The 17,289-nt window shown below is 46.4% G+C and overlaps 1 protein-coding gene across 1 annotated transcript in view; it reads right to left on the reverse strand.

The window, feature by feature from the left end:
- Positions 1-17,289, reverse strand: part of LOC135916602 (fatty acid synthase-like) — a 291,000-nt gene that overhangs the window by 68,767 nt on the left and 204,944 nt on the right. The window contains exons 13-17 of the mRNA XM_070532796.1: positions 14,179-14,395; positions 12,607-12,861; positions 7,188-7,361; positions 5,024-6,242; positions 2,230-2,381 (exon numbers count right to left, since the gene is read on the reverse strand). Coding sequence (XP_070388897.1) covers positions 2,230-2,381; positions 5,024-6,242; positions 7,188-7,361; positions 12,607-12,861; positions 14,179-14,395 — 2,017 coding nt within the window. The remainder of the gene's footprint in view (positions 1-2,229; positions 2,382-5,023; positions 6,243-7,187; positions 7,362-12,606; positions 12,862-14,178; positions 14,396-17,289) is intronic.

Raw genomic sequence — 17,289 nt, forward strand, 5'->3', positions numbered from 1 at the left:
CGGTTCTGGTTGCTGCGTATAGTGCGTGCGTCATTGCACACGTCACGTCGCAGCCATCTTGCTGACCAAGGGGAACTTAAAACGAATCATAGTCCCGAGGCAAACTTTGATTTGTTTATGCAAATAAAGAAATGCCTACTCTCTCTTGCTGTTTCTTTGTCAGCTTTGCTGATTTGCAACGCCCCTGCAATGCAATCGATTTCCTGACTGTTTCACATAGCGTCCTGGAATGTGAATCACTGTTTGTCCCTGGGTTGACACCATGTGAGAGGAGTGAAGCCATCAAGTCAAATGGTCAGAGAAGAGTGTCACTGACTACCCAGAATGGATCGAAAACGTGCAATTTGTTTTTAGGGCAGCGAAACTATGACATTTGTGTCATATGCGGCGCCCATGAATAATTAACATGCCGTTTAGTAGACGAAAACACAAAATAGAGGAAAGAGGAAAAAAACAAACTAAGTGTGCAGTGAAATAACGTTTAAGGCACGGAAAGTGCCGCTGTGCACAACCTCAGCGCGAAAAGAATAATTACGTCTGTAAGCATTGATTTCTTCGCTACACGAATGTTGTTATACAGCGATGTTGCGATTTTGTGTGTTCGAATTATTTGCACGTTAAAATGGTAATCGCACATAATTTGGTTTTCTGGAAGTTCCATAGGACTTTTGTGCTTAAAAGTGTCATGAAAGACTTCGACAGAGACACTTAAGACTGCTTACGTGTGAGAATGCGAAACCAGTATAGTCCCTTTGGTGAAATGCTTTTATTTGATATACCCCTTTCGTACGCTAATGACGTGGCACCTCCTCCACACCATTCGCTGTGCTGTCACGTGCCCAACGACGCACTAGACTGCACCTTTGGTCAGCAAGATGGTTGCGACGTGACGTGTGCAATGACGCACGCACTATACGCAGCAACCAGAACCGTGCCGACGCAATGGCTTCAGGGAAGCGCGCTCATATCACACTCTGAAAGCCCGAGTTCGATTCCCACCCATCCCTAACTGTACCAAATTTTCAGTTTCAAGCTTTCTTTTTGGCTGTGTTTACAGGAACCTCTCTCAGAAATTTGACGCGAGTCGGATAATTTTTTGAGATGCTTACTCTGCGTCGTCGGCCATTTTCGGTACGTGGCTCGTTATCGCCGACGACGCCGGATTTTCGCGTAATGGGGCATGTAAAAACAAACGCAAGAATTTAAGACAAGTGATTCGATTCGTTTCCTTTCTTGGGATTGTGCTGTTAATGCAATTCACAAGTCTTTATCGTGCAATAGCCAAAGAGACATACTGTGGCTCTTTAAGGTACTCTCGGGAGCAATATGAGCGGAAACACGCGAACGCGTGGCAAATAGTCTCGACACCGAGATAGAGCGATACGCCGATGGCACTGTCGAAAAGAGACGGGAAAGGGGAAACGCTCTTCCATAAACTGTTGGCCCTCCCACCGCGCCTACGTTTGTCAAGAACTGCAGCTGATGGCATTTCACTGGCCGCCGATAGCCGATAAGACGGTTACGTGCACAGTATCTTACAGCGAGTTATTTCTTTTTTCAGTCATCATTTTTTGTTTTTGAGAGCGCAGCTCCTAGGCACCCGTTACTACGTTTAACCGAAGGTGTTTTCAGGTACACCCACATAGGACTTGGTGTAAATCTTATGGAGCGCATCGTGTGAGGCGTTCCGCACAGACAGACAGATTTCCCAGAAAAGTAACCATCGAATGGTTTACGCTTCAAAACAGGGCTGCCATTGGCCACGCTTCCGTGCACAAAGTTACTAGTAATCACAATATCAAACAGCTTTATCAATGTGCACTGGCGATGCGAACTTTCGCACTTTCTTTAAGGAGACGCACGGTGCGAGTGCCAAGAGTCATCAGAACAGCGTCCTCCTTTCCAGTTTGATTCCGACGGCGGTCGCCGCGTATCGCCCATAGCAGAGTTCGACGCTATCCGACACGCGCTCCTATGTTCCCACTCACATGGGTCACTATAGTATACGTTCACTATTTTTTGAAATTATGTGATTTATCGTGCCAAAACCACTTTCTGATTGTGAGGCACGCCGCAGTAGAGGACTCCGGAAACTTCGACCACCTCGGGTTATTTAACGTCCACCTAAATCTAAGAACACGGGTGTTTTCGCATTTCGCCCCCATTGAAAAGCGGCTGCCACGGCCTACGTTCACTATTACTAGGAAGATGTAAGCTACGGGCACTTACGCAAACTTGAGTCGCTATATCTAAAGGATCCCCATTGTCCGTCTCGGTAGACGTTCATGGCCAGGTCTTTCTCCAAGATATCAAGATCGGTTAGGTTGTTGAGGCCGAATTCAGCATATTGTGACTCGCTCAAGCTTGCGTCAAACAGGCACCTGAAAAAAAAACACCGTATTAATTAGGGGGACATTGTCATGGACTACTGTCTAGATTGCATGGATAATTCATATCCTGCGAAGAAATAAGGGTGATGCTGCCGACGCTAAGACTGCAGTGCGTGTCCTTGTTGGGGCACGGGTCTTTTCTGCCACATTCGCCGCTGATTTGCCACCACGCCGAAAAGCGCAGCGCGTTGTTACTTCGAAGAAGCGCCGTATTTAGATTGCCGGGTGCACGTGTGACTACTGCCTCGGTGCAGTTAACATTTTGCATTAAACCTTTTTTTTTATTGAAGTAGCGCTTCGAGCTCTGGATTAGAAACAGGTTTACCAGAGTACGCTTAGAGAAGCACTGTATACTTTGGGATAGCGAGGTTGCAATTGAAGCGAACGCCTGCACCTGTTTACATCACTTCAGCCGACCTACCAAAAATTCAGCGTTCCCATCAAGTGGTTCTTTTCTGCGAATCATCCCATATCATATGGCACTCTTTTGTTTGACGTCATAGTTCTGCGGAAACCCGCAAGGTGGATAGAAGTAATTGTTAAAGTGAAAACGAGACATCCACCTAATCGTAGCAATTGCTCCAAAAGAAAGTCCAATGGGTTCCACGAAAGAGAAGATTTGCAGTTGAAGAAAAATTCGTCCTGTTCTGGGACTCGAACCCGGGACCACCGCCTTTCCGGGGCAGCCGATCTACCATCTGAGTTAACCAGGCGGCTAACAGATAAAAGGGCGAAGTCGAGTTTGTCAACAACTCGAAGGAATGCAACAGTTTGACGTAATAGTTCTGCGAAAACCCACAACGTGGAGAGAAGTTATTAGTAAAGGAAAAGCGAGACATCCACCCAATCGTAGCAATTGCTATGATTGGTTGGATGCGATCGTTTTCCTTTTATTAGGCACTCTTTTGTATAGACATTTTAAACCGAACAGCCTGGACACTTTGCACCAGGAGCCAACAGTTGCGTGCCGCCACCATTATATGCTTGTGTCTGTTGTTTTGTAGTTCCTGTTTCAAGCGATGCTCAAATAACATTTACCTATGCACGCCTTGTGAATCGGCAGCAACAGGCATCAGCCGCCGCCGGCCGTCCGGCAATACTCTGCAGAGAGGCCGGGGGTCGCTGGGTGCAATTTATTTAATATGTGGAAAAGCAGAAGGTAGGCGTGCTGTGTTGTGAACTGCAAAAACTGCGCCAGAGACTTGAAGCTCTGTGATAAGGCTATGTGCCAGTTCCACCCGCGTACGCTGCAGATAGAATGACCGCGTGTACGTTCTTTCGTCACGCACACTTTCCGCAAGGCGAGCACGACAAGCTCAGCTACTAGTGCTTACTAGCTAATTGTCGACAATGACTTCGAGACTAACACCGCCTGCAACGACCACACAGAGTTACTGCCACCACTGGCACAAAAGAGGACGGAATGTCGGATTTCGATAAGCATACAGGTGACCACAACGTCGCCCCATGCAAGCGCGACTGGCTTACTCGAGCAACTTCCCTTTCCATACCAGCGAATTCAAACGCGAACTAAATGGTGTGCACCGGAATTTTTTTTTTCTGCGCCGAGAATTAAACAGCAGGTGAGCGATCGCTTAACCACTATAAACATTTTTGTCCATGTCTACGTTAACACATTGATTCTGCGCTACGCGTTGGGAACAAGCTATCGTGGATGGATAATGTCGAAGACGGGCAGATTCTCATACCCCTCCCCAAGAGGTTGCACATGCAGTTAGCTACGACAACAAGAGTACGGACGTAATAGGTTCCACTGTGAAGACGGCCGCTCTGAAGACGAGAATATGAATGGAAAAGCAAACATCGGCCTGCTACATTCATCACCTTCAGATTGTAAACTTGCAGAAGGCTGGAATGCAGACGGAACAGATAAATGAAAGGTTTATTTAGGCTACGCTCTGAAGCTTTCAATAAAGTTCGGCATCGTGTACCCACTCACTACTCGCTGGGGGGGGGGGGGGGGAGAAATAGATGCGCTTTGTGCCATGCCTGCGGCCATCGTGGTCTTTGTAAATTATCAAGCCAACGGCGACCAGAACGGGCTCATTGGCAGGCGCTGTAACGTGATCAAATATTACGGCACCCTTAAGTATCCTGTAGCGAAAGGTGTAGAGTACAAACCTTGCTCTTTCTAGGGTGGCCTTTCTGTAAGAGCCTGTTGCTGTTGCCTAACTGAATTGAGTAACGTCGAATAGCCATTTGCTAGCAGCTTCTGGTGTTTATTATTTAGTGTATTTTCGCTTTCCCTGTCGTTTCGCGCAATATGAATTCACCCCATGGCCTTTCCTTATACTCACTGTTGCTGTTCCCGTAATGATCATTCAGTCTGTTAAAGCGCACCTTTTATGAGGAACTCTTTACAGCAAGTTATAAAGTTCCATCTGAGGAAATTATGGCGTGTCAGAAACAGTATTAGCACGTCAAGTTTCTACAAGTTATTTCATTCACACAGTGAGCTCCGATAATACTCGTAGGCCAACTAGATGGTTCATACAACCGACTCACTAAAAAAAAATCTGTTGCCTACTTTGTTCAAGCACACTGCTACTTTTTTCGCTTTTAATAACTATAATCCAAAAACGAAACTGTAGCAGCCTGCTTCACGGGCATACCTGATGCGTTTTCCACCAGTTTCGAGACGGACACAGTTCGTCAGGCCCGCCACGCCACTGATACCGCGGTCTTCGCCAAGAAGCCATAGATTATGTCCAGCAGGCTTGCACTCGAGCTCCAAGGCTTTCGACGACAGCAGTTGGACCCAGTCAAACTTAGTATTGCTAGTCGTTATAGCCTCCATGTTCGCTACTTCAGCCATTACCTTTTTTCTTAGCAAGAGCAATGTAGCAGCGTTATTGGACTTGAGTCCTACCACACAAAACCCATTGGGGCTGAACAATGATTGCACGTTTTCGGTCATGTGCGCCGTCAGCTGAACTTTGCCACACGACGCCAGCAAACGTTCCGCTTCAGTAATACTGGTGCGCGTGACGAGAAGGACAAATTCTTGGTTTTTGCACTGCATTGAGAGGTTTTGAGCCAGTGTTTCGACTCTGCACAAACTCCATGTGGGCAGGCAGCTCACAATCAAGTCAGCTTCAGGCAGTCTAATATTTGCGTCAGATAAAGGATCCATTATGACTATCCTGGTTCCTTCAGGGACTTCCTTCGGTCTCACACATTCTGAAGATCGGTAAGCAATCGTATAGTCGATCTTCAGCACTGAATTGCTAATATGCATCAGTGATGACACACGAGGAGCCAAGAGGCAATGACCTACTCCAGCCGCTACCTCTACAATGCGGATTTCCTTCACACTGGTATTTTCAACCACCTCATCAAGAAGGTGCCTAAGAGGGTTCTCCTCAAGAAGGCTTGTTATGACGATGTCGCGTTCTAGCTGTCCCTCGTATGTAGCCACGACAGACTGGATAATCAGCTCAAGTGACGTTGTCGAAGTATTGACCTCTTTCTGAACGGCGGCGAGAGCACGCAATAATCCGTGGTTCTCGCTAGTGTCTGTGAGGTGGCGGGGCAGCATCCGCTGAAGAACCGGATTAATGTTTATGGTTTTGCTGATTATTTTAGGGTCCATTCTGCTGCCATTTACTATGGTCTGAGCAATGGAATTGCAGTCGTCAACATATTCTTGAATGCAAGCTTCCCTTTTGTGTCTAGCATCGTCGTTGTCTATATACGGCACGAATATATGCGCATTCAGAAGAGGCGCCTGCTCTTCGATGCGTTGAGGAGCAACATTAGACTTCAGTCCTAGCACATCAATCCCTCCAGAACGATAAATATTGCAGTAGGGGTCATAGGTAGCATCCATACCTGCAGACAAAAAAACGACCGTAGTGGAAAGCACAGTTACAAACGCTGCCTTTTGCGGCACTTCCGCCGTGAAAATGACATAGTTCGAAAAATATTATCTGGCTAAAAAACGAAACACACCTTGAAGTATTGTGCTGAACGAGGATATCCCAAAAATTATATCACGAAGCAGTTCGCTTCATCATTTGGAAGAGATTACTGTAGAAACTCGTTAGAAGTGACCTGCTGTGCTTTACGAACAGTCGCTATAGGTCTGTCACAAGCGAAGCCTTACAATGACTATTTGTAAAGATTATCTCCTCAATTAAAGAAATGATTTGGGCTGAGAAGAAATCTCAGGATGGCCGAAATAGCCCTTATGTGACTATGCTAAGTGCGCTTTTATTTCATCTCTCAGGAAATATGGCGCTAATGTATTGCCAAGACGGCGTTTTGATGTGGTTAAGAGGTGAACAAAGTATCAACAAGAGGAAGCAAGGGATCACGTCTTCTTCGCCGAGTTGATGTTTACTTAACATCATGCTTTTAGCGCAAAAACTCAAAAAGGAGACAGTGAGAGGGGAAAGGAAAAGAGTTTTTTTTTTCAGTTTTTTCGCTGAAAGGCATCACGTTAAAGGAAGCAAGTGCGCCGAAACAGTAAGTCGGCCGCCATCACCGAGACCCTCACCCTTATTTGCGCAGTTACACCTAGTGGGTAATCCTTTGGAATGTCGTAGTACCACCAGCGAGAGTGCTCATAGATCTGTCAAAGTGCCATCGTGATTACCTTGACATTTTTTCTGCTGAGCAAGCGTATTGAATGAGGACGAGCGGATTCTGTAGTGTAAAGTTTTTTGCACTTAGTACAAACAGCGCCTAATCAGTATGATTACAATGTCACCTTATTTCTCCTTACATGTCTATATGGCTCTAACAAACAATTTGAATACTTATCTGAAGACTCACCGCCATCTTGGCCTTCCTTAGCGACTTCAGCGTGAATATTCGGGTCAATGCGGCATGACTGGATCTTTATGGGCAGCCTGCAATTTCTCTTTGCATTGTGAAGGAGGCTGATCTGAAGCATAGTGTCAAGAAATGTTACCCAGTTCATGTGCCACTGAAGCTTTCCGTGCGCTTCTGAAACAGGTCAACGAATGAGAGAAAGTGTCAAAAGAAAGGACAGCCTGCGCCCAGCAGTGGTATACTCCATTCAGTGCAAAACAACAATATAGCAGTGGTTCCCGTGGCATACAATGAAATCACGAAGTATTACCTTCTTAATCGCAGGGTTTACGGTTTGCCGCATCCTAAACTACACAGGGCTCAGGTACTTACATTGCGCTTCCTACAGACTGGTACTTATCGTTGCAGACGGAGACTGAACATGTTTTATCCGGATACGTATACAGAGCCTTATTGCCAAGATTGTGGTGCTTTAGCCACGCTCGAACAGATGCTCTGGTCTTGGGAAAAAATTCAAGACTCGGCGATCAAGGATGCGTCCAGGTGGGAGACTGCATTTGGCATCCCGGACCTGGATGAACAATTCTGGGCTGTTCAGCAGACTCACGACGTGGCCGTGAGGCTTGGCCTTCCGGTCCCGACGTGGGAGCGGCCCGCTTGGTGGTTAATTACCACTACTTGCATGCAGGACCAAATAAAGTTTTCCATCCGTCCGTCCGTCCGTCCGTCCGTCCGTCCGTCCGTCCGTCCGTCCGTCCGTCCGTCCGTCCGTCCGTCCGTCCGTCCGTCCGTCCGTCCGTCCGTCCGTCCGTCCGTCCGTCCGTCCGTCCGTCCGTCCGTCCGTCCGTCCGTCCGTCCGTCCGTCCGTCCGTCCGTCCGTCCGTCCGTCCGTCCGTCCGTCCGTCCGTCCGTCCGTCCGTCCGTCCGTCCGTCCGTCCGTCCGTCCGTCCGTCCGTCCGTCCGTCCGTCCGTCCGTCCGTCCGTCCGTCCGTCCGTCCGTCCGTCCGTCCGTCCGTCCGTCCGTCCGTCCGTCCGTCCGTCCGTCCGTCCGTCCGTCCGTCCGTCCGTCCATCCGTCCATCCATCCATCCATCCATCCATCCATCCATCCATCCATCCATCCATCCATCCATCCATCCATCCATCCATCCATCCATCCATCCATCCATCCATCCATCCATCCATCCATCCATCCATCCATCCATCCATCCATCCATCCATCCATCCATCCATCCATCCATCCATCCATCCATCCATCCATCCATCCATCCATCCATCCATCCATCCATCCATCCATCCATCCATCCATCCATCCATCCATCCATCCATCCATCCATCCATCCATCCATCCATCCATCCATCCATCCATCCATCCATCCATCCATCCATCCATCCATCCATCCATCCATCCATCCATCCATCCATCCATCCATCCATCCATCCATCCATCCATCCATCCATCCATCCATCCATCCATCCATCCATCCATCCATCCATCCATCCATCCATCCATCCATCCATCCATCCATCCATCCATCCATCCATCCATCCATCCATCCATCCATCCATCCATCCATCCATCCATCCATCCATCCATCCATCCATCCATCCATCCATCCATCCATCCATCCATCCATCCATCCATCCATCCATCCATCCATCCATCCATCCATCCATCCTGTAATTACTCATCTTCGCTGGCCCGTTTTTTATTATTAATGTTACAGCTTTTTCAAGTCCTCCAATTTTGAAAGCTGAGCAGAAAATGCTGCAAAAATTGCATAGCGCTTAAAGCAGTTAGGAAGATAATTTGATAAGACAAGGGGATATCTTGCATACATATAATACGAGCATTGATTATAAAATAATAGAGGAGATTCCTAGATTTCCAGGTCGCTTTATTCGGGTTACGAGCCTATGTTCTGGTAAATCCACTCAACGGGGCCAGCTACATATATGATTTAGGCAAATTAAAGAAAACATGCGACTAACCTAAGTATTCGGGTTATATTAAGTTTCACTCTGTAATTGCGATGTTCTTGCACACAAGTAATAGCGTGGCTAACTTAAGGAAACGGCGAGGATGTAGGGGCCAGGTGGCGGGGCAGTGGTGTACTCATGAAGGAGTTTGGTGTAGTTGGGCTTATCGATTCTGTTAAAAAAGTGCCCAAGAAAACGTTCTACAGGCGGCCTACGCTGCAACGGGAAGTAGTTCATCATTACCGCTGATCAAATTAACAAAGACTGCCAATATTCAAGGAGGAGGAGGAGCGAAATTCCACGTTGAACTTATACTTTCACCTCCTCTCTGGTCGCGTATTCATTTCAGATATATGCCTACTTTTTTATTGAGACTCTGACAGAACGGGCACCTTAAAAAGTCTCACATAAACGTACTTTGTAATACTTTCTATGATATGAGGTTTCTTTTCGATAACTTTACAGAGCGTTTTAACTTTAGAATTTTCGCTAGTAGTCTACGCTTCTCTCGAGAAATTTGTTGCGCTTGGTGCCTGGAATTCATATTGGGATTTTTTGTTTCTATTTTCTAAAGAATGCTTGGCCGAAATGTTGGAAACAGCTGCCGAGCAGTTAGAGGGGTTGACATTGTTAATACCTCACCCGAACTTTGCTATTTCTGAGCACTTTTACCATGACTCGAATTTCTCACAGACGCTTTCGCTGTGGAACTACTACTTCAAGAACTGAATCAGAAGCTAGGTTGCGCTGAAAAAAGAAGAATTGCAGAAACGCTTGCTTCTTTCGCGTGATATATGCGCACTCATTGCATGGAACATAAAAAAAGGAGATCCTATATTCTATGAGGAATATTTTTAGAGTTATTCAAAAGGCTGAATTAGTAGGCAGATATGCAAAAGAGGACTCGAAGTGCACTACATTCGCTGAAGCATCTTCCTAATGAATGAGCACATGTGTCCCACCAGAGACCATCGCTATGCACAAGAATTCGATGACCGTGCAGCATTAAAGCACAAGAAATCTGTAAAAGAGCGCGTAGAAAGCGCAGAGGACATTTTAGGAAATCAGGAAGGTGGTGTAGTAACGGCGTAGAATACCACAAGCTGGGAAACAGGAAGGTGTGCGTAAAGTGTGTCAAAGCATAAAGCGCCACAAAAATAAACAAAACACTATCGAGAGGAGCATTCGCTGCACAGGCACTGTACCATCCTACAACACTATTGACACATATTTCATGAGGCAGTGATTCGCAAGGAACTTGCACAGAAATTATTCTTCCAGAACGCGTGAGCGAAATAAGCAAATGCTTGAATGACGCCAAAGGTACACTTTTCACCGATGCTAATTGCGAGTAAGACTGTTCGATGACTAAAACGTAGACTCGCAGCTTTTCTTAACCCGTATACAACTCTCGTAAAACGAAATTTGTGACACTATTTTCTGTGTGGGAAAAATGTATATTTGATGACAAATACCAGCACTTAGATAGTGGCACTATAAGATGTGACCGAGACAAGGTGCTATCCCTGGTGTTTCTGTAGATTCCATTAGGCCAATAGATTTCGCTGCTCGCTTCGTAATAACCCAAATCGACAAAGTTGTTTTATTGTGTGATATAGCCACACTAAGCACGAAGCAGTGAACCACTCATAAGATCGTAAGAGCAGCCACTTTGTCCGCATAGCCCGTCCAGTGGCAGATTTCGATGTCTTGAGAAAAATATCGCAGCTACCATATTTTATGCCAAAAGGCTGTTGACTCAATTTAAAGCAGCTCGAGGTGTGTTGGAGGATGCTTTCTGCATATTTCTGTGAGTGCTAATAATGCAAAGTAACTAAATGTCGATTTCAGTTAGTCAGGTTCAATCTTTTTATGCCAAGCGTGAAATTTGGAGCTCTGAGCTTACTCAATATGAAAATAATTACCTCAAACATCACGCGAAAGGATAAACTGTTCTTTCGCAATGCTGTATGCTCACTCGGCCGGGGCAAACCTCAATAGGGGAGAGTCACGAAATGTCATTTCCAGCGATTGAGGAATACGCTTCTGGGAGCTGTCGCCCTTTGTGGGCCCGACTGGGCGGGTACAGTATGTCTAATCCCTCAGCATCGTTGCCTCGAAGTTGTTCCTGATAGTACAGCTCCCCCTATTTGCCCTTTGTAGTAACCCACTGACGTGTTTTTCGCGGACATGGACAGACGGAGAGACAGAAGCGAGAGCACGCCACAGTGGCGTCGCGGACGGCGGCTGCAGGCTACAGTGCGTCCGAGCATTTCCTATATCAGTGCGTTGTATACTATGGCGTATGTCTCAAAGAGAAGCCCTTGTTTATCTGGCGGCGAAACTAAGTCCCGTTATCTACAGTAGCGCTGAGCGTTCGGAAGAGAGGTCGCCGTCTTCACACAACATTACTAGGCGAACTGACGAACTTTTTTCACTCTTTCAATATAAGCGTGGCACGCCAAAAAATCTGCCAAGCACGGTGGTTCCATTAGAAAAGTGGTCTGTGTGGCCATTCTCAGCGCAGTGGCGTGACTTGAGGTCACTTTCAGTACCCAGAGGACGCGAAGCTCAATTTACTTGGTAATATCTACGCCCATACATGGTACAAGTGCCAAACCAACTAGCGTGAGGAAATGTTCGTACCGTGGCTTGAGCAATAGCTGCTGCTTTTAGGTTGCTCCCTTGCGGTCGCAAAAGCCTGAGTTAATAACGTTGTTCTCACTGTATGGTAAATTGGTCCATACGCCGTATCAAAGTTCAAGTGTTGTTTCTCTACACCAAACTGGCATGTACAGCAGGTGTTGCTATCGGTGAGCTGTATGTATATTTCCAACAGCTGCAACCTACCTTGCTCTGCCAGCTCGTGTGTGAAACCAAGCTCTTTGTATGCGCATGTAAATATATTTGCCACCTAATCTGGAGTAACTATTGTGACGGCTCTTCATGAAAAGAAGGCAATGCTCAACCCGCTTGAAAGAGCTGCAATCCCCCGTTCCTTCTATGACTTCTACGGTTGCTTCCCTGCTTCCAGATCTCTTTCTGGCCTTCGGCCTTCCTGCAGTTGCTAAATTGATCAAAGGAGCGTCAATGTGGCTTTTGTCGTCTTGAATGAGTAAAAAAAAAAAAGCTATCTAAATGTACTATATGAATGAGCGCAACGTCGTTGTCGAATGCTTTCTTTGTCTTATTTTGTTAACATCCGCGTGTTCGTTTGTTTTTCAGACAAGCTACTGATTTCTCCGTGCTGTAATCAAACATTATATCAGCACAAAATGGGACAAAGAACAGTGTGAAGCCAGCGTTCTTTTGATCTTTACTGTAACATAATTGGCGTGTAAACAAAAATAAAGCATATTTATTTTATTGTCCAAAATTTGTCAGCCACGCATTATGGCTGACATATTTAAGGATAACACATTTAAAGCTGCAATGCTCACTCTTCATGTTAGCCTTGAGGATGCCCTGGAAGAGACCGCTGTATTCGTAACCTCGCAGTCGGAACTCCTTGTAGATGTCCTCGGTGGCCAGTTCGTAGGCCACGTCGCTGCTTTGAGTTGGTGGCGGCTGCGTGCCAGCTACGAACTCGTTCTTACTGGCCATGCGAATGCGGCCGCTTGCCGCCAACGTTCCACCTTCGGAGATCTCAAACTCTCCCGATGTGCGCATAATGTTGACCAAGAACTTCACGCTTCCTAAAGAAAAAAGACAAGTCAGAAACGAGCAAAGTCTACTGAATATATTCACTAAATGTCCTCTGTTTCCAGTTAGGCTGAATGAATTGTTCATTTTTTACCACCGTTTTCTACGCCGTGCTACTCCAGGAGCGCTAAGAAAAGAAAGTTTCTGACAGAGCTCAAATTTCGTATATTCGCATAAATAGTACCGTTATCTGCACTCTACAACTAATAACGCGCCGAAAGTACCCTATAAAGATGCCAAGAAAGCCATAGAACAGGGTCCTATACGCGACAACTATAGCGCTTTTCACAGCAAAGCTGTATAATTACTCAGATCCAGCGATTTATTTGTCTCTAACCGCAGAGTAGTCGAAAGAAAACCCTTCTACCAATTGAAGCGAAAAGTGCCTAGATCCATTGCAATACCACATGCAAGACACACCTCAGTATTTCTTTCAATAAAGAAAGGCACAAAACAAGTGTCGAAACCACATGGTAGACGATAAGGTGCGTTCGAACAATGCGAAGCACGTAGCGTTCGCCGCATGCGTCTTCAGGCGTAGATGGCGGTTGCATAAGCTGCAGTTTCTGGAAAGCGACAACTGTAGCATGCGAAGCAGAGAATGACCTCACTACAATTTCATATGTAAAAGAAGAACCTGCGTAGCAACTGATTTAATTTGTGCTGTGATAGCGCTATGGGAAAGCGACGTATAGATAGGATTCCCGAAAAGCAGCGTGATCACATTGAGCGGCGACGGGAGCAGCAACGTCAATATACACAAAAGCATCGCGCTCAGGCTAGGTAGGACGCAACGGCTCCTGCCCAAAGCTAGCCACGCATAGATAGGATGGCTTTTACACTGTGCTTTTTGGTTTGGTACAGCAGAACTGATAGTTGGGCGAGTTGGTACGAATTCATAGTAACATATTTTTGCGTGCACAATTGACAAGGACACAGTGAAGGGAACACATAAGCGCTCGTGTGTCCCCCTTCACTGTGTCCTTGTCAGTTGTGCGCGCAAAAATATTTTACTGTGTTTTGGTACAGTTCATTTAATTGTCTTGCTGTCAATTACTTCAACTGCTGCATTGCTTAAGCGTTCAAGGCTACGTCACATTGGTCTACGCGAGCCAGTGATACCCCAGCTTCGCTGGCCAAGAACCTTCACAGCATGGATTGGAACGCAATTTTTTTTCTGTCCGAGCATTCCTTGCTGCCATTCGTCTTCATTTTTTCTTCCTCGAGAGGCTCTTCGCATGTGTGACTCACTTATCGCAAAAACGTCGCAACCTTTTTTGTTGTGCAAGCCCAAATGCGCGCTAACTTACCGCTTTTCGGCAGAATGACGGCTCGGTGAAAGGTCACATCTTCTAGAACCACTGGAACCTTGTCAAAAGACTTGCCACTGCGTTTCGCGAAGGACTTCCAAGCCATTACTATGTACCCAGAGGCTGGATAAACAGTACGCCCTTGAATTCTATGTCCGGCCAAGTAGGCATCTTGTCCATGGTTTCCCACTTCAACTTCCACAATGTCCTCGGACAGCTGCGCATGAGACACACAACTTGTTTCTAATTACAGAAACGCGTTATTTCGTTCTCAAAAATTGGGCTTCTTTCTCAATGTAGTTTGCTAATACGAATTATTTTAAATACGCTGTTTTGAATGTCGTAGTGAGAATACTCTTTTAAATGACCAGGCTAGCGTTCCAGGCAGGGAAACGTCTTAGTATGAAGTTTTAGTTTGGCAGCGAAAGTGTTGTTATCAAGGAAAAAAAAAACGCAAAACTCTCTGTACGCACCCAGTACCTGTGCTGCTTATATAGGTCACCTAGACCAATACAAACTTTTTGATAGTGGTAATCTATTTCACAGGTAGTGTTAACCCATCTGGTTAGATTGTTCATGGCTTTAAACATTACGGCATATCTTGTCATGACCTTTACCTACCACGCCGCACTTTAAGACTAATACTAACGACACTATTCTGGCATTAATTCGGCTGCATCGTTACACACAGATCACATAAAAGAAATTCATCGCCAAGCTAAGAAGCGCATTTCGGACTTGTGCTGAGTGTCCAAGTAAATAATCGATACTTCAAACCCTGTTCTATTACAGTGAACGCTCGCACCTCTCCATGACGCGTACATCGTTGGCGCAACATGAGCGTGGTACAGGAGGTCATGTAGCGTGGTAATAATTCAACACTCCTTGCAACAGACCCTGAACGTTTTTGGTAGCGCTGCCTATGACTGAAACGAGCAGTCGAGTATGACATCAATTCAAAACATCGTAGCATTTGAAAGTACTTGTAGGAATTTGTAAGACGGACAGTTTATGATCAGCGAAATGCGGTTTTCATTCCGCTTCAAGCAAACGAGCGCAGGTCCGTAGGTCCGTCCATTCCAACAGACTTCGTAATATCGAAGCGCCAACAGGCACACAGAGAAAAGAAAGAAAGCGTTCTTTTTGTTCTTGTCGGCGCACTGGAACACTGTGAGCATATATATATATATATATATATATATATATATATATATATATATATATATATATATATATATATTGTAACGATGTTAGTAAAACAAGGATATTTATTAAAGGCGAACTTGTGCCCGCAAGTACAAGTCACTGCAGTCGTGCAGAAATCCGCGGCAGTCGTGTTCTCAAATTGGGCTCGAACCGGCTTCCTCTTCTCCTCGCGTGACACCTCGTGCGCGTGGCGCATGCGAGCCGGGTCCAACTGGCTGCCCGTGCCACGAAGATCGCTGCCTGTTTTTGCTGAACAACACCACTGTACGGCGCGCACAGTGCCCAATGCAAAGGGCGCGCAACTTGAATCTCACTAAGTTTGTCGTGGCATTATCCCCCTCCTTACCGCATCGGCCCGATGCGTGAGAGGAAGTAGGTGTTCCAGAGGGCTCTCACTTTTTTTGTTGTTGTTGTTCATGACCTCTCTTGGTAGGGTTTCATGCGGACAACATGCACAACTTCCGTGAAGTTGCGCCGTCTTGGGCTCTCGTGTCCAGCAGATTTCACTTCGTAAGTGACGTCGCTTATACGACGAAGTATTTCGTAAGGGCCGAAGTATCGGCACAGAAGCTTTTCAGACAGTCCACGGTGCCGCACTGGGGTCCATACCCACACCTTTTCACCGGGCTGGTAATGAACTTCACTACGGCGCTGGTTGTACCGGCTGGAGTCGATGCGTTGTTGGCGGCGTATTCGGTACCTTGCCATCTGTCGTGCCTCCTCGGCTCGTTGCAAGAAATCATCTAGGTCAGATGAGTTATGGTTTTCTTCATCTAACAGCAACATAGCATCCAAAGTGGTGGTTACTGCTCGGCCGAATACAAGTTCAAATGGGATGACTCGTGTTGTTTCCTGAACGGCCGTATTATATGCGAATGTAATGTATGGCAAAATTTCGTCCCACAGCCTATGTTCAACGTCGACATACTTCGAAAGCATGTCGGTCAGTGTTCTGTTAAGGCGTTCTGTTAAACCGTTTGTCTGAGGGTGGTACGCCGTAGTTTTTCTATGATCAGTATGTGTCATTTGCAAGAAGCATTTCATTAGGTCCGCAGTAAAGGCCGTTCCACGATCGGTAATAACAACTGTGGGAGCGCCATGCCTGAGCACGATATTGTGGACAAAGAATTTTGCAACTTTGACAGCCGTTGCATTGTACAGGGAATCAGTTTCTGCGTAACGGGTCAGATAGTTCGTGGGCACAACTACCCACTTTTTGCCTAAAGATGATGTTGGGAAGGGTCCAAGGAGGTCCATACCGATTTGTTGGAATGGGGCTTTTAGTGGCTCTATTGGCTGGAGGAGGCCGGCCGGTTTTACGGATGGAGTCTTGCACCTTTGACACTCGCGACAAGTCTTGACGTAGTGCTGCACTGATGCTAATAACTTGGGCCCGTAGTATTTCAGACGAATCCTGGCGACTGTACGGCTCGCGCCCATGTGTCCAGACGTCGGCTCATCGTGGCATGCATGCAAAATTTCTTCTCCCATAAATGTGGGTACGACAAGTAAAAACTTTGTCTCGCTGTTCTCGAAGTTTCTCTTGTAGAGGACACTTTCTCGCAAACAGAACGAGGATAGCCTCCTAGAGAAAATACGCGGCAGTTGAATGTTGAGTCTCTTCAGGCGCTGTATAAGTGGAAGCAATTCCGTGTCATCTCGTTGTGGTTGAGCAATTTTCGACGCGTCAACAATGCTAAGGAACGGAAATCCTCTTCTTCTGACACAGTTGTCTCGACGGGTGCGCGTGACAAGCAGTCGGCATCGCTGTGTTTCCTCCCGGATCGGTATACGACAGTAATGTTATACTCTTGAAGCCTAAGGCTCCATCTTGCTAGTCGTCCGGATGGATCCTTGAGATTCGCCAGCCAGCAAAGCGAATGGTGATCGCTGACTGCTCTGAAT

The sequence above is a fragment of the Dermacentor albipictus genome, chromosome 2 (genome assembly GCF_038994185.2).
Source record: "Dermacentor albipictus isolate Rhodes 1998 colony chromosome 2, USDA_Dalb.pri_finalv2, whole genome shotgun sequence".
In the NCBI taxonomy this organism is placed as follows: Eukaryota; Metazoa; Arthropoda; class Arachnida; order Ixodida; family Ixodidae; genus Dermacentor; species Dermacentor albipictus.